This window comes from Lissotriton helveticus, chromosome 3_2, assembly GCF_964261635.1.
Source record: "Lissotriton helveticus chromosome 3_2, aLisHel1.1, whole genome shotgun sequence".
Classification (NCBI taxonomy): domain Eukaryota; kingdom Metazoa; phylum Chordata; class Amphibia; order Caudata; family Salamandridae; genus Lissotriton; species Lissotriton helveticus.
This window is the reverse complement of record NC_136062.1, coordinates 368,065,521-368,084,267: the sequence shown is the minus strand read 5'-3', so window position 1 is coordinate 368,084,267 and position 18,747 is coordinate 368,065,521. Positions and strand designations below refer to the sequence as shown.

Here is an 18,747-nt window from a genome sequence, read left to right as displayed (position 1 = left end):
ACTTTCCCTACTGTTGCACTCACTGGCGTGTGAATGTTATTTTTACCCCTACGCTATCCAACACTTTCCCTACTGTTAGACTCTCTGGAGTGGAAATAGTCATTATTATCCTTACGCTATCCAACACTTTCCCTACTGTTGCACTCACTGGAGTGGGAATAGTAATTTTACCCACCCGCTATCCAACAATTTCCCTACTGTTGCACTCACTGGAGTGTGAATGTTATTTTTACCCCTACGCTATCCAACACTTTCCCTACTGTTGCACTCACTGGAGTGGGAATAGTAATTTTTACCCCTACGCTATCCAACACTTTCCCTACTATTGCACTCTCTGGAGTGGGAATAGTAATTTTACCTCCACGCTATCCAAGATTTTCCCTACTGTTGCACTCAATGGCGTGTGAATGTTATTTTTACCCCTACGCTATCCAACACTTTCCCTACTGTTGCACTCACTGGAGTGGGAATTGTAAATTTGAACCCTATGCTATCCAACACTTTCCCTACTGTTACACTCTCTGGAGTGGAAATAGTAATTATTATCCTTACGCCATCCAACACTTTCCCTACTGTTGCACTCACTGGAGTGGGAATAGTAATTTTACCCACCCGCTATCCAACACTTTCCCTACTGTTGCACTCACTGGAGTGTGAATGTTATTTTTACCCCTACGCTATCCAACACTTTCCCTACTGTTGCACTCACTGGAGTGGGAATTGTAAATTTGAACCCTATGCTATCCAACACTTTCCCTACTGTTACACTCTCTGGAGTGGAAATAGTAATTATTATCCTTACGCTATCCAACACTTTCCCTACTGTTGCACTCACTAGAGCGGGAATAGTAATTTTTACCCCTCCGCTATCCAATATTTTCTCTACTGTTTCAGTTAATATAGTGTAAAGTGTCTTTTAAAAAGATGTAAAATATTTTAATATTTTAATTTATTATATATACCATTTATTTTATGTTATTGGTCTATGTTTATATATATATATATATATATATATATACATAGACCAATAACATAAATGGTATATATAATAAATTAAATTAAAATATTTTACATCTTTTTAAAAGACACTTTACACTATATTAACTGAAACAGTAGAGAATATATTAGATAGCGAAGGGGTAAATTATACATTGTTAGAATATATAATTATATTTCTAACATTGTATAATTTTATAAATAATTATTTATTAATAATATTAAGTAAATATGAATTATATTTTATATATAGAATTAATTTCTTTTTACATTATATGTAATAGTTATAATTTTAAACATTTTCTAATAATTAAATTTTTTTTAAATTATATGTATTACTTCCATTATTTTACATTATTTTTTAAAAATAAAAAAAATATTTTTAACAACGATATTTTAGACAATATTTTTTTTCTCGATATTTTTGTACTTACCATTATATAGAAAGGACTTTGATATTCTGGACAACGATATTTTTGCATCAATATTTTTGTACCTCGATATTTTTGATGTCGATATTCTGTCAGTGATTCTGCAAAAGCCTCACAATTTGGGGGGGGGGGGCAAGTCTCAGAAAATGTCACACAAATGTACCAGTGACGTAAGAGTGCCTGCCCCTCAGCACCAGTGCTCTCGTCGGCCAGTGCTCTCTGCTGAAGTCAGCTATTGAGGCAACAAAATAACGAACAATAGAGCAAGGAGGCAGAAGGGAGTGTGTGCGCCTCAGAAGCCCTGTATACTGACATGTCCCACAGATAACGGGAGGCTTTTTTTGGTTCCTGTAAACACTGGCTATAACACTGTTAGCTCCTTTTTGAGTTTTCAAATGCGCACATCAGGTAAAAAAAGCAGATGTGTGCACTGTACATTGTGTACGGCACCCTGCCATAGGTCAGAGCGATTTAGCAACGTATTTCTCAAATTATTCATATCCAGTAACATTTCTCCAACATCTGCAACGTGAGTAGTTCAAACAACTTGTTTTAACATGCATCAGGAATTATGCAGATCTTGTTGTTTTAACTTGTAGCCTTGGGTGTCGCACATTGCAATGCACAGGCTGCGAGAGGTCAGCTGTTTTCCACCTTGGAGTAGGAGCTCAAGCTGTCACATGTGGTGTAGGATTCTACCCATCATCTGCTACAGGGCACAGTAGTTCAGGTCCTGCCACCTTTCCAAGTGTTTTCTATTTACTATAGAGTCCTCAGTGAAGCTCACTAAGGCTGCAGAACCACAAACTCAGGGGCCAATAAGCAGAATGCTGCAAGTTTGCCCAGAATTTTAAAAAGTCGATAATGTTATCCTCAATATTGTACATGTTTCACATCCTCATTTAGCAGACTGCCTGACAATGTTTCAGAACATTTCCTAGAAATGTACCAAGTCATCAACTACAGCACTGCCTTTCTTTGGGTATTTACAGAGAATATACCACGTTTGCTGCATCAACAAAAAGATGGGCCATACTTACCTCTTGTGTGAGTACTACAGTTGTAAAGTAGACATCAGAAACACGGTGGGAGAGCAGACTTGAGAGTGTGAAAGTTCTGTTCAACAGTGCCTCCGATTTTCACAGAGCATTGATAAAAGTTCTGGATGTGCCTAAGCTTGATGGGCAGACATTCTCTGAGACCCAGAAATTAATTACCATTTCTTGTCGGTATGAAATTTTAGGTCAAATTCATGAAGTTAGCAAAATAATGCAAAGTATTGACATGCATTTAGATGTTGCCATAGCTCTGCTGAAAAGTACTGGGGATTACATGAGAGAGTATCGTGACACAGAATTTGATAAAGCAATTGAAGTTGCCTGTGTGATAGCTGCAAGGTTTGTTGATCCATTGTAGACCAGCTTTGAGATTGAAAAGAAGACAAGAAGGAAGACACAACATTTTGATTATGAAGGAGAAGATGAGCCAGAAATTGTAGCAGAAGAAAACTCAAAACGGAATACTTCAATGTCATTGTTGATCAGGCAATCAGCAAACTCAAAGAACGCTTTGAAGAAATAGTAACAATTAATGATAGATATGGGTTTGTGTGCCAAGTCAGATGAGGTAAACCCTTGGACACTACAGCTCAAGTAAAAGTGCAAAGATGCAGCTACCTATTTTGAAGAAGACATTGCAGGGGATGAACTCATCACAGAAATTAAAAGCTTCCACATTCTGTACAAGAAAACCATGCTGATACAGATGAAGCATGTACTGCATCTGCTCTCGGTTCTCAAATACATGCATGACAACCACTTGCATGAAATTTTTTCTAATTTAAACATCAGTCATAGAATGCTTTTGACAGTTCCTGTTACAGTAAACTTTAGGAATGATCCTTCTCAAAGCTGCAAATTATTAGGAATTACTTGCGCTCTTCAATGGCCCAGACTGGCTGACTGGCCTGGCACTGATATAAGTTGAACATGAAGCTGGACAGACCCTCGACTAAAGAATTTGCAGGACATAAAGCAAGTAAAGTTCCCCTTTTCGGGGGGAAGTAGCATTATATGCTATTTTATTACGGCTGCACTTGTATAGTTAAATTTTACTTGTAATTGTTAACAATCTACTAAAATAAAATGATTAGCAATAAAAAACAATTTGAAAAATGTCAAGGGGTGCCCGTATTATTTAATCAGCACAGGGCCCACAATATCCTAAGGCTGGCACTGCAAGGGTGCAACCTTGTGCAATAAATACAGCATTAATGTGAATAATTTGCAGTATTTGCAGTAATGGACACGAGAAGCAGTTTCCATCCCGGCACAAATTGGCAGGCAACCCACCTATTAGGAACAGAAGAGACCCAAGACAAACACATATGTGATACAGCACTATTATTATTGGGATTCCATTTAATGTAAATTATCAAATCTATTTCTTTATGTGATTAATCAGTTTTTTTGAGAAAAAAGTATTGCCAATGTCACTGATCGATAGTCATCTATACTGTTTTCCCTAACGCTCTCAAGATCTGTTACTCCTACCGATTGAAAATTGCCATGCTTCCGACCTAGCGCTAAGAGGCCAGTGCACTTAAATGTACTTTGTTCATTCGTTTTTTTTTTTTAATAACGGTATCTGTCAATATTTTACTCACGTTCCTCAGCACTGGAAGAGCAAGGTCTTCAAATGAAGAAAGGTCCACAACGTACTGTCCAACCCGACATTCCATCCTTCCACTACGAGAACTAGACCTAAGAAATACATAGTATGTTTAGTATCATGAAAACATAGCAAACATATTTCAGTCTTTTTGGTTCAGATCTGATTATCAAGTAGCTAGGTGTTTTTGAGGTAGCATAAGGAGAAAGCCAGGGATTGAGGTTAAATCATTAACCCATTCACATTCCATATTTTACAATAGCTTTTAAAAATTACAACAGTGCGAATACCACTGATAGTGGTGCACTAATAAGAGGTTTTTTTTTTTAAATGGTTAGCACATAAGTTACTTTATGTTATGGGGACACTTCTAATTAACATTGGTCACAGGTACAGTCTTCCCCCCAGAAAAGAGTTAATAGGCCTGTCAATGCTGGCCTCCCAAAAAGGAGGAAACCAAATCTTATCCTTAAAACAATTTATGCGTAACTGGGTCTGTAGCATCCAATATGTCTGATGACATCCAAGGGTAACCCAAGCACTGGCTAACAGGGCTAAAGATCTTCGTTGTGTAATATACGTGTTAAAATCTTGGGATTTCTGGACATTTGTTGTTCTGGTGAAATCAGCTGTATTCATTTCCATCGGCTGGGATTGATCCAGTCCAGGGTGGACGTATGATGCCTATTTGAAAAGCATACATAAAACACGCACTGATAGTTCTGGGTTACTGTAAGTGTATTCGTTGCTGCAACTGCTGCACAGACAACACACAATCGTTTTCTTAAAACACATTTGATTGGGATTTTACATTGCTTACATCGTACAGACATTAGTTTTTCACGTGAAAAAGAAATGTGGATACAGAGGGAAGACAGGCGTCGTCTAGCATGTACAATTAGGCTGCACTTAATATAACTTGAACATAGCCCTCCCCCATGAGTCGCCTTTAGGTCGTAAATTTGCTATTACTTTAAATTACACCATCGACAGCACAAATGAAGTAGGCAGGCTGTAGGCAAAACCAAAGGGGACGATGGACGGAGTGTTGAACAATGCAAGCACTCACCCCCTGTCAACTGATCTGGGTGTAATCGATCATCATTCTTTATCTCCCTCCGCCACCCCAGTTCAGGCAGGGTCTAAGCAGCTAGTGCAGTACCCTTCAGTGTAGGGGCCGTAAGGGGCTGGGAGCTTCAGTGGAGTTCCTACCAGAGTGATGAGCTCAAGAGCGTGCCAGGCCCAGAAGATCCCACAGGTGGCCCGATGGGGTGGTGGGTTCTGGGTCAGTGATGCAATCCACTAGTGCTTCGTAGGCATGGGCCTTATCCAAAGTGTCTACCCCTCGTCTGGCTTCCCTCAGAAGTACTCTCTCCTCACATTCTGCCCACTTCTCCATTTCCCTCTGCAATACGGAACTCGTATTTCTTGCTTTGCCAATATAAAAGCCAGACCCGGAAATGTACTCGTGACCTTGGAAGAGTGTGGGAACCAACCTAGGAGGCAATGGACAGGGGAACATAGAACCTCTTTCTCAATAACATCTGCAATCGTCTGGGCGACCTCTTCCCAGAAAGTAGGCAGCGAGGGGCAGGACCAGGCTATGCAAAAGGTCAGCTCCCACCTCCCTGCATAGTAGAGAAACTGCATCAGCTACATGAAAGTATGTACCTATGCTCCGGAGTGAGATCTGCTCTGTGGGGAACGTAGTAATGAATCAGTTTATTTCGGGTATTTCTGGATAACTTTGCCACTCTATCTAGAACGGAGTCCCAATCCCTGCCAGTGATGGGGATGCCCAGATCTGCCTCCCAGCGTGACTGCAAGCGCTCCAACAGTCAGTGAATGTGTTCCCGGGTTTGTCTTGTACAGGGAAAAAGGGTTTTAATAGTGCCAGCAGAGAAAGAGCTATATAGCGGCACTTTTGAGCACTTGCTATTCAGCGGAACCAGTGTTCAAGGGCTTAAAGAACGCCGTTGTAACCACCCTATGCTATCAGAAGTGGCACCATGGTAGGTCGAAGTCTAAGCGAAACGCTTCAAATGGGAGTAGTTCTGTCTCTCTAAATAAGTCTCTCACTGTCATCGCTCCAGCCAAAGCCCAGTCCTCGCCCTTAGTGTCCACCATGTGGCAGTCCAGCTAACATAGTGCTAGGTAGATCAAGGGAATATGTGATTTTACTATTTGCTTTTTGCAGGCACCGATTCCAGCATTTAGCGATAACCTGGAACTCTTGGGTGTCCATGGTTGAAAAACACCTCAACCGCAGCAGCACTCTGGTGAGGTCAGGAAGCCATGAGACAAAGGACTTCAAGACCCAATCCGAGTCTCATCTACCCACCAGACACTGAACATACCAATGAAGTTGGGCTGCAATATAATATGTCTCAAAGTCAACCCTCTGGCCATCGCCGGGCGTTGCAACACAAAGAGCTCTACTCTCCTACGGCCCTTCCTACATAGAATAGCGATGACTAAGGAATCAAGCTCGACGAACACTGCCCGGGGAACCCAGTCTGGGAGCGTCCCAGAGTACTACATCAGGTGCGAGAGTGCCACCATCTTTAAGCGACCTATACGGCCCGCCACAGGTAGCGATAACATCGTCCATAATTCCATGTTCAAGAGGAGTAATCTGATTTGCAGCCCCACATTTCCATCCAACAGGTTGGCCAAGTCATGATAGACCTTAACACCCAGACAGGCATCAGGACTCCCATTGTAGTTTGTTTAACCCCTCCAGAGGATCTCTACTGGACACAATTGGGAATAATCATGATTTATATAAGCTCACATTCAGACCCAAAAGGGACCGCAGCATTTCAGCAAGGTCTTGGCCCATTCTGGCTCCTTCACCGTATTTTTAAGGATAATCAATAAATCATCTGCATATAAAGCTATGAGGTGGCAATGTCACCCGATTTGTAGTCCTCGATACCCGTTCCCCATTCTTATGTAGCCAGCCAAAGGCTCAATAGCTATTGCGAAAAGCAGGGGTGGTCCACTGTATAACCTTCAGAGATGGGCAATTTCGTGCAGACCTTAACAATTGGGTCCACACGTAGAGCAGCTTAGTCCATGTCACAAAGTTATTACGTAGCCGCATATAGGATATCACACCAAACAGATATCTGTATTCCAGGCAGTCATAGGACTTTTCGATATCCACAGAAAACACTGCTGGGTCCTCATGGGCATAGCCATCAGCCTCCAACAAGGACAAGAGATGCCTGATATTCAGGGTCATGTATAGGCCAATTATGAATCCCGGTTGATCAGGGTAGACCAATTTAGTCATTAATGAGAGGAACCTAGTCGCCAAGATTTTGTGCTCAAGAACGTGTAATCGATCTTTTACATCAAGAGTGGTCTGTAAGTTGTGCAATCATAAGTGGCTCTCCTGGCTTTGGGGACTATGAGCAACTGTCTGGTGGTATCACATAGATATTCAGTGTTCCTGGGTGCTCTGTAGAGGCCCATCAGCTTGGGGGACAGCTCTTCAGAATAGGCGGTGTAAAATTCAGCCAGGAACTTCACTGTTCCCAGCATCTTATCACGTGCCATATTTCTAATTGCCTCCCTATTCTCCTGTGAAGTGATGTACCCACTGAGCTCCTCCACTTCCACTACTGTGAGGCGCAAGAAGTGGAGTGCCTCCAGGAAAGCTTGCATTGCGTCTGCATCGTGCAGTGCAGTGTTTTTGTATAATTCCAAGTAATACTGAGAAAAGAGGGCATTAATCTTTTCTTGACTATACGCCTGGTTGCCCCCTTCCGCCTCGAGTTCAACTGTAGGCGATCCGCACTTCCAGGGGTTGGCCAGCCAGGCTGGCAGGGATCCATCTCTATTTCATTTAGCATGCGTTGCTCCTTATACTGTCTAAAGTCGTAGCACCAGAGCCTTTTGACCTGGGCCGCCACTTTTTCCCTAGCTTTTAAGAGCGCATGCTGCAGGTCTGGATTTACAGGTCTAGGGTAACAACGTCTCGCAGTCCTTTTTCAACGTCTCACATCTCCCCTAGTAAAGTGCTCCTAATACTGCTATACATTAGCCTCGAATTAATGCGTTGAAGGAGTCCCATTCCACTGGAGAGACAAGGCCATGCCAGCATTGTCCCCAAAGTACTGACTTATTTAGCCTCTAACTGTCTCTCAAAATATCTGATCCTCCATTGACTCGGGTTTTAGCCTCCATGTTGGGATGCAGGGTCTAGGATGGGCCTATTGCAAGTGTAAGAGTATAGGATTGTGGTCTGAAATTGTTCGGGCAAAGTACTCTGTGGAATAGACTAGACTATGCATAACAGGGGTGCAGAGGAATGTGTTCAGGTGAACGTTGAGCTTGTGTAAACTCAAGAAGGAGTAATCTCGAGCCTGAAGGTACATCTGTCTCCAAGAGTCAATTAGTCCCCAGCTGGCCTTCCAGTCAGCAAAAGTAAGGGCTACTTTGAAGGTCTGGGAGTTTCGCAATGGAGGGTGAGACCTAAATGTCTGGGGTTCTGTTGCACAGTTGAAATCACCCCTTCACCACCCCCCCGCTTATGATTGGGTGGACTAAATATGGGGCCTGTCAGGAAAGCGTCCCGATCAGTGACAGGTGCATATATGAGCACTATCACTACATCCCTGCCCTCCAGGCGGCCCATAACCACCACATATATGCCCTCTGGGTTAATTAAGTCACCCGTATGTTGGAATGATACCACCACATGGATCCACAGTAGTGTACTACTGGCATAGACTGAGTAAGTTGTGTAGTATATCTGGCAACTCCATTATCGCCGCAATATTAAGCCTTCCCTGGCCGTGAAATTGTCTCCTGTAAGAGTGCTATATGAATGCCCCTTCTGTTCAAATAGGAAAACATTTTATAACACATGACCATTGTACGAATACTACAGATGTTCTAGGAGATGAATTTATAAGTCATGGAGGCAGCCATCTAGCTTATATGTCAATCTTCGTGCTTCGCGTATCTTCACCCCTAGTCCCTCTCCTGCCGCTCAGTGCTCTCTTGTGCATCGTGGGCAAAATCTGCGGTATAACGCAAAACATTGGTTCCCAAAAACCCAACAAAGAACAATTGCCCCAACTCCCAGGACAAGCAGGCCTAAACCCCCAACCAAACAATCAACCAAAATTTCAAAAACTCGTGGGAGTACCAAATTGTGTTACTATTCGGAGGTGGGAGCCAAGAAGCTGCTCTACCACCAGGTCCATTAAGTGAGAAGGGACTGCATAGCCCCAAGACCAAATGCACAGCTTCATGCCGCTATTTAGCGTGCATTATAATTCAAAAATCTTTGTCCTGAATTTTACAATTGTCCAACTTATCACCATATTTTAACTCCTATTTTTCAAGTATTATTCCACTCCATTTTATTCAAAAGACCAACAATCGGGATGTGGTGCCAATTTTCAGATTTCTTGCATTCAAACTGTGCCCATCCAGGCCTTTTTAGAAAGAATACGAATAATGCAGAAAGTCCATCACAAACAGTTTTTCATTTTTCATGTAAAAAACCCAATGCATTTCGGGCCTCCTCGTGCCCTTCTTCGGGGGTCACTATAAATAAATCACAACATGAATAAATTATTAGCACTTCTAATCCAAACACTGCGACATCATTTCAAAAATTAATTCACTTCATTATGTCCAAAACATTGCCCTACCGTACATAATCTCATTTAATCTCCCACTTTATTGATTAAGTCATCACGCACCATTCCTTCATGCTCAGGGTGTTAGCCAAACTTTCCAACCCTACTAGTAATGATGCAGGTAATCCCAATGTACCCCGCTCCCCTCCGTTGTAATCACCCTCTACCTTTCTGTTTACATAATGCAACTTTCCAAAACAGACAATACAGACTTTCCATATTGCTAACTCCTTTTCTACCTAACACTGCCACATTTAATATAACTCAGTAGCCTCATTGCAGCTTGGTAGATCGATTTACCAAAAGTATTTTGAATGAAAGAGAAAATGAGACCAATGGGGAAACATTTCACTAAAGTCTAATGGTCAACTCACTTTTGGCATAAACTGTTTGTTTCGATATCGACAAGTAAAGTGTAAACATATAAGGCACGATACTAATAGAAGTATTGTATCGATAGTCTGAATAAATGTTTCAAACCATCAGGATAAAGATGGCACGATTAATGGCAGGGGAGATATATAAAAATATATATTTTTACAGCGTGAAACTGAAACGATAAAAAAACTTCTAAATATACAGCACAACCATGTTGTTCTAGATGATGTGTGATAATAAGATACCATTATACAGACTTATTAATGTGGCAATTCCAGATGCCATCGAATAATTGATAGGCTTCTCTAAATTAATCTCTTTGGAGAACGGAAATGAGAAAGTGATTGGGAGAAACAAGGCCCCTCGCCATTCTCAGCGAAGTGCCATCAGAACAATTTCTCAGTCTGATTTATATTCATTTCAAGGCAAGTTTATGTTTTCATCATACCCTGTTTAATATAAAATAGATGCAAAACACTTTACAATGTATTTTTATTTATCTTTAGTGTTATATGTTCACTACTAAATACTTCGGTGGCACCCACAGACGGCCGTCCACTTTGAATATTCCCTCATTATAGGGTAGGTCTAAAAACATATCTCTACCTAAGATGGCCTTGGAGATAGATAAAGACTAGAGATATATAAAGATTGAAAAGTTCATATATTATTTTGTTTACCTATAGGTTTCCAACCTTGGCCCGATACAAACAATTCAATGCTGAAGGAATTGTTATGTTAATCATTTATAGAAGTTGAAATCTACATTTGGCCCTTTAAGCCAATATAGGTACGTCATTTTGTGATAATGTATCTTTGTGATAGCCGGGAGAGCTTTTTTAACCAATTGTATTGCCGAATTTTAAAGACTTACTTTTAAAATTTATATGTAATAATTGATGCTGTTGTTTTTTAAAGTTGAAAACTAGTTGCACTTTGGAAACTAAAGCACCCCCTCACCTTACCTGTTTAGAACTCCCCGCGCTGCCGATTTCAGGGCTGCGGCGGGCGAAGTTCTTGGCGCCAGAATCAGAGCGAGCACAAGCCACGCCCACTGACGCTGGCCGCGCCCCCTTGCAAATCTTACAAAAGCGAGTGAAAATCAAGCCGCTTAACAGAGACAACTCTACTCCTGAGGCGAGATAGCCGGGAGAGCTTTTTTAACCAATTGTATTGCCGAATTTTAAAGACTTACTTTTAAAATTTATATGTAATAATTGATGCTGTTGTTTTTTAAAGTTGAAAACTAGTTGCACTTTGGAAACTAAAGCACCCCCTCACCTTACCTGTTTAGAACTCCCCGCGCTGTCGATTTCAGGGCTGCGGCGGGCGAAGTTCTTGGCGCCAGAATCAGAGCGAGCACAAGCCACGCCCACTGACGCTGGCCGCGCCCCCTTGCAAATCTTACAAAAGCGAGTGAAAATCAAGCCGCTTAACAGAGACAACTCTACTCCTGAGGCGAGATAGCCGGGAGAGCTTTTTTAACCAATTGTATTGCCGAATTTTAAAGACTTACTTTTAAAATTTATATGTAATAATTGATGCTGTTGTTTTTTAAAGTTGAAAACTAGTTGCACTTTGGAAACTAAAGCACCCCCTCACCTTACCTGTTTAGAACTCCCCGCGCTGCCGATTTCAGGGCTGCGGCGGGCGAAGTTCTTGGCGCCAGAATCAGAGCGAGCACAAGCCACGCCCACTGACGCTGGCCGCGCCCCCTTGCAAATCTTACAAAAGCGAGTGAAAATCAAGCCGCTTAACAGAGACAACTCTACTCCTGAGGCGAGATAGCCGGGAGAGCTTTTTTAACCAATTGTATTGCCGAATTTTAAAGACTTACTTTTAAAATTTATATGTAATAATTGATGCTGTTGTTTTTTAAAGTTGAAAACTAGTTGCACTTTGGAAACTAAAGCACCCCCTCACCTTACCTGTTTAGAACTCCCCGCGCTGCCGATTTCAGGGCTGCGGCGGGCGAAGTTCTTGGCGCCAGAATCAGAGCGAGCACAAGCCACGCCCACTGACGCTGGCCGCACCCCCCTCCACATCATTAGAAAATGTGCCCTCCACAAACGCGCAGCGGACGCGCGCAGCGGGCGCGCCGTTTGCGCGCCAAAGGCGCGCCTAAGGCAAGCCCGTCTGCGCCCGTCCGCGGCAGACCGGGGCATGGGGCCAGACCCCCTGGTCCTGACCTACCAGATATTCGCTACGACAAAGACGAGCTCCTCAGCCTTCGCACCAACTACCTGAAGGTATGTGAGCACAGTATTGATCTCGGTAGTCCTACTAATTCCTGCGACAACTGTGGCTTCACCCTCAATAAACACCCCAAAGCTAGCACGCCCAACGGCAATGCCCAACCAGAGCACAGTAGAAAAATCAGTGGCGCTCTACTTAACTGTCGCTCCCTCAAAAAACATAAACACGAAGTATTCGACCTTATAACTGACAACAAATGGGACTTACTATGCCTTACTGAAACTTGGCTGGACGAAGATTCAGACCCTGAAGTCAGGGAGGCCCTGCCCCCTGGATATGCTATCTGCAGGCAGGATAGACCTAAGGGAAGGGGAGGTGGCATTGCCATAATCTATAGAATGAATATGACATGCTCCCTCGAACCTGTTACTATAACTGATAGCGAAACTGGAGCTTTCTCCATTGGTATTGACAAAAATACGGTCATTAAAGGACTACTGATCTATAGACCCCCTGGAGGTAGTAGAAACTTTACGGAAAGTCTTATCCAGAACGTCACTCCATTGGCTTTGAGATTCAGGAAGTTCCTTGTATTAGGGGATCTTAATCTCCACATTGAAGACCTGAACAACTCAGCTGCTCAAGAATTGTGCCAAGAGCTGCTAACCTTACAATTAGTAACTGCCTCCCACCTCCCGGCTCATCGTCAGGGGCACCTTCTTGACCCCATTTTTAATAATTTAGAGGATTTGAAGCAGGATACTCCCATTCCTTTGCTGTGGACAGACCACTTCCTAGTCCCTTTCCACTTCCCAGTTATGACTCATCATATAAAAACTCACCATTGCGCCAATAAACGACAAAGGAAATGGGCCCGGTTCTCCATGGACTCTTTTGAGCATCACTTCCGGCTAAACGGTTCCCCCGCCGACTTAGGAGTGGACGTTGACAGAGCTTGCTTAGCCCTGGACGGACACATTACTAAAGCCCTGGATATCACTGCCCCTTGGGCCAATAAGGGCCCGGAGCGACAAACTAAAACTGCACCTTGGTTCAGCACAACTCTTAGAGAAACCAAGGCAGCCTGTAAGAGACTTGAACGAGTCTGGAGGAAGAACTATTCACCAGAGGCAAGAGTTGTATACAGAGCTAGCATAAAGGAATACCACCTCCAAATTAGGAAAGCCAAAGCGACCTTCTATGCGGATCGAATAGATAGTGCTAACTGTTCATCCAAGGAACTCTTCAGGATTTATAAAGAGATTACTTCACCTCCCCCCGCTTTAGAGCACGCTGACACATCAGCACAATCATGTAACGCCATCGCAGAATTTTTCCATAAAAAAGTACGCGACATTTACAACAGTTTCCCGGATGATGCAAGAACTGGTCCCAACCTTCTTCCCTCTCAGGAAGAAGCAATGTGGGAGGCAAAGATCGAAGATTGCCTCACAGCATTCCAAGTTCCGTCAGAGGACTTCCTGATAGCCATAGCTAAAGGCATTAAATCAGGCTCTCCGCACGACCCTGCCCCTGCTAAATTCCTGGCCAGCGCCATGAGTCATCTGGCACCTTACGTTGGCCACATACTATCTACCTCTTTCAACACTGGCAAGGTCCCTCACCGGTGGAAACAGGCAGTCGTACTGCCTCTGAAGAAAAAACCCAACATCAGTGCGTCTCAGCTCAGCAATTTACGCCCCATTTCGCTTTTACCCTACTTCTCTAAACTGGCGGAAAAGCTGGTTAACCAACAACTATCCGCGCACATAGAGTCCAGAGGCCTCCTGCATACCAACCAATCGGGATTCCGAGCACGCCACTCCACGGAATCAGCCCTCCTTTTTTCGACTGAGGCACTGAGGAAACACGTAGATGCAGGACATGTGGCAGCACTGGTGCTCCTGGACCTCAGTGCAGCCTTCGACACTGTAGCACATCACACGTTGCTACAGTGTCTGAAGAAAGGAGGGGTGACAGGCTTGGCCTGGTCATGGCTGGAATCCTTTCTCACCTACCGTAGCTTCTCGGTAGAGCAAGGAGGAGCACGCTCTGACACCTTCGACCTTGGTCAAGGAGTGCCGCAGGGCTCAAGCCTCAGTCCAACCCTTTTTAACTTATATGTCACCCCCGTGGCTACTACTGCGGAACGATACGGGGTAGAAGTAGTGACATACGCAGACGACACACAGTTGGTGGTCGCTCTGACCCAACCTGCTGAACAAGTCGCCGCTAACTTCTCAGCATGCCTCCAGGATATGGCGGGATGGATGGCGAAGAATTGCCTCCGTCTTAATGGTGACAAGACTGAGGTGCTGATTGTGGGAAAACCCCCCTCAGTCTGGTCATCTGCTTGGTGGCCGCAGACCCTGGGGCCCCTTCCTACCCCTAGTGACCAGGTCAAGAATCTGGGAGTATGGGTGGACTCAAAGCTGGACTACGACTACCATACTAGACGGGTAGCCGGGACGTGCTTCTCGATTCTACGGAAACTCCGCAAAACCATCGACCTCCTCCCAGAATCATCTAGGAAGACCCTGGTCCACGCCCTTGTCACGTCAAGACTGGACTACGGCAATGCCCTTTATCTGGGAGCCAATGCCACTAGCCGGCGGCGACTGCAGACAATTCAGAATGCTGCCGCTCGCCTGGTCCTCCGGCTGCCCAGAAGAGCCCCTTCAAAAAAATCCCTACAAACCCTACATTGGCTTCCGATCAATGAAAGAATTGATTTCAAGGTCCTTTGTATTGGTCACAGGATCGTACATGGCAAGGGCCCAGCCTTCCTGCGGAACCTTCTCTGCCCCTATACGCCCACTCGACAACTCCGCTCGTTAGGGGCAGGCCTCCTCGCTGTCCCCAGACATAAGAAAGCCAGAATGGGAGGAAGATCCTTTCGTACATTGGCGGCACAGAAATGGAACACTCTCCCCCTGAGCTTAAGACTGGAAACATCGGAGCTCATCTTCCGTAGAAAGCTCAAAACTTTCCTCTTCCCTAAAGATTAACCCGTCCTGTCTGACTGACGGAGTAGATGGCTCTTCTGACAGCGCGGGGACACACTGTAAGTGTAACCATGCGCTCTACAAATTCAGAAATAAATAAATAAATTGTGTATAAATAGCCAACTGAAAGATAGTTCAAAATGTAATATGTACAGATGGTTGTTGATCTTAATAACAAGATAGACCAACTATCAATAGATGATAAATAGTGGTGTAAGGGAAGGAAAAGATTACTATCTATACCTGGTTACAAAACAGTGTATATGCACAATGCCTACATATATACATAAACAGCACATACCACAGCTAATCGTCTGACCCTTGAAATATAGCTGGTGGGTAGAATTTGGTGTTCGCTTTCTGTACACAACAAGACAAAAAGATAGTAAGTACTCTATCCCTTTTTATGCTAACATGTGAAGGTACCCCCCGTCTTCCGCTCTGCACGGACAGCACCTCAGCCTCCCCCCAGAGCAACCGGCCAGTTCAGGACGGGCTTGCCTGGGACACGGAAGGGAAACGGTGGCGGCCATTTTGGGTAGGGCTAGCTAGTATAAAAATAGTGGAAGGACTCTGCTCTCAAGATACCTTTGCCATTTGACGCCTGAGGCTTGAGCCGGGCAGACGCTTTTACTCTGTTTTAATAGCCTTGTGTGAATTTACTTCCTCTGTGTCCTACCCCCTCCCCCCTGCACAGCGCGCGGAATTATCGCAGCGCGTGTCTCCACCGAATTGAGGGTGGAGGCATTGTTCTTAATTAATCTTTTAAATCTACCTCTGCACCCCCCGTCTTCCGCGCCGCACGGACAGCACCTCAGCCTCCCCCCAGAGCAACCGGCCAGTTCAGGGCGGGCTTGCCTGGGACACGGAAGGGAAATGGTGGCGGCCATTTTGGGTAGTGCTAGCTAGTATAAAAATAGTGGAAGGACTCTGCTCTCGAGATACCTTTGCCATTTGACGCCTGAGGCTTGAGCCGGGCAGACGCTTTTACTCTGTTTTAATAGCCTTGTGTGAATTTACTTCCTCTGTGTCCTCCCCCCTCCCCCCTGCACAGCGCGCGGAATTATCGCAGCGCGTGTCTCCACCGAATTGAGGGTGGAGGCATTGTTCTTAATTAATCTTTTAAATCTACCTCTGCACCCCCAGTCTTCCGCGCTGCACGGACAGCACCTCAGCCTCCCCCCAGAGCAACCGGCCAGTTCAGGGCGGGCTTGCCTGGGACACGGAAGGGAAACGGTGGCGGCCATTTTGGGTAGGGCTAGCTAGTATAAAAATAGACGGCTATGACTCCGCGCAGCGGACGCGCTCAGCGGGCACGCCGTATTCACGCCGGAGTCAAGCCAGAGTCCAGCCCGTCTGCGCCCGTCCGCGCATGGCCGGGCTCAGGGGCAGGGACCCCTTTCAAACGGAATGTCTATTCTGGGGAGGAAATTCGTCAACTGAATGGGGGCATAACAACTCTAGACCTAACGAACAAGTTACTTACCTTCGGTAAAGATATATCTGTAAGAAACAGTAGTTAGTATTAGATTCCTTACCTTAGAATATCCCCAGGCGTCAGTCTGGATCCGGAAACTTTTGCGTAGCAGTACCCCTGCGCGTCGGTAGGCGTCGTCTGCAGGCGTCCCCTGCGGCTCCGCGTCGTCGGCGTCGTGCGCCGTGATGACGTCGCTGGAGTATATAGACGCCGCCTCCGCGCGCTGACGTCAGTTCTTTGCACACAGCTTTTCCGCGCCAGAACACGCAGAGCCATGTGAGAACTAACACTGGTGCCATTTGAAACTAGGGCCCTGAAAGGGATGACCTTAACCCTAGGTATCAGTTCGCAGAACGGGGAGGACGGGTGGGGCGGTAAGGAATCTAATACTAACTACTGTTTCTTACAGATATATCGTTACCGAAGGTAAGTAACTTGTTCATCTGAAAGAAACAGGTTAGTATTAGATTCCTTACCTTAGAATAGATACCCCAGCAATACCAACCCCGGTGGTGGGTCTGCGAACCAATACAAACCTACACCAGAAAGTCCTGGAGGACCGAACGGCCAAAGAAGCCATCCCTCCGGACTTGACTGTCCAGGCAGTAGTGCCTCGCAAAGGTGTGCAGCGAGGCCCACGTAGCCGCCTGGCAAATGTCCTGCAAGGGGACACCCCGGCCCAGGGCAGTAGTAGCCGCCGTCGCCCGAGTGGAATGGGCCCTCAGCCCAACAGGAGGCTCCTTCCGAGCCAAAGAGTAGCATGCTTTGATGCACAGGACGACCCACCGAGAGATGGTCCGTTTCTGTACCGCCCTTCCCTTCTTCTCACCCACGTAGCCGACAAACAGTTGGTCATCCACCCGGAACTGGCGTGTGCGATCCATGTAAAATGAAAGCGCACGTTTTGGGTCCAGACGATGGAGCCGCTCTTCATCCTTTGAAGGATGCGGAGGCGGGAAGAAGGAGGGTAAGGTGATGGACTGCCCGATGTGAAAAGCAGAAACTACTTTGGGCAGGAAGGAAGGCCTAGTCCTAAGAACCACCTTGTCAGGATGGACGGACAAGAAAGGAGGTTTAACAGAAAGAGCCTGGAGCTCACTCACTCTCCTGGCAGAGGTGATGGCTACCAGGAAGGCCGTCTTTAAAGTGAGAAGACGGAGAGGACAGGAATGAAGCGGCTCAAAGGGAGCGCACATCAAGAATGTCAGAACGAGGTTCAAGTCCCACTGAGGCATCACGAACGCAACAGGAGGATACATGTGCGTGATGCCTTTCAAGAATCTCAGTACAATAGGGGACTTGAATAAGGATGGCTGATCAGGTAGCCTTAAGAAGGCGGAAAGGGCAGAAAGGTAGCCCTTGATAGTGCCCAGAGCAGAGCCCTGCTGGGCAAGAGAAAGAAGGAAGAGGAGAACCTCTGAAAGAGGGGCAGAAAGGGGATCCACAGCCTTTGCTGTGCACCATGCCACAAATCTTTTCCACCGGCAGGCGTATACCGACTTTGTGGAGGGACGCCTGGCTGCCAGAATCACATCACAGACTTCAGGAGGCAAGTCGAATGGCCTCAACTGTCGCCGCTCAATCTCCACGCATGGAGGTGGAGGCTGGACAGGTTCGGGTGGAGGAACGTCCCCTGCTGCTGCGACAGAAGGTCCTCCTGAAGGGGCAGGCGGATCGAGGGACCGACTGACATGTTGAGTAGCTCGGGATACCAGTATCTTCGAGCCCAGTCCGGAGCCACAAGGATAACTTGGGCCCGGTCGCGCCTGATCTTCTTCAGCACTCTGGGCAGAAGTGGTATAGGCGGAAAGGCGTACAACAGACCGCAGCTCCACTCGCGCCGAAAGGCGTCGCCGAGCGAGTGCCGTCTTGGAAACTCCAACGCGCAGAACTGATGACATTGCGCGTTCTCTTCTGTGGCGAATAGATCTAAC

The 18,747-nt window shown here is 45.5% G+C and overlaps 1 protein-coding gene across 1 annotated transcript in view; it reads right to left on the bottom strand.

Annotated features, from left to right (window-relative positions):
* The window catches only part of NTPCR (nucleoside-triphosphatase, cancer-related), a 398,442-nt gene that overhangs the window by 153,216 nt on the left and 226,479 nt on the right, over positions 1-18,747 (bottom strand). Inside the window, exon 5 of the mRNA XM_078684553.1 lies at positions 4,093-4,189. Within this exon, the coding sequence (XP_078540679.1) occupies positions 4,093-4,189 (97 nt within the window). The remainder of the gene's footprint in view (positions 1-4,092; positions 4,190-18,747) is intronic.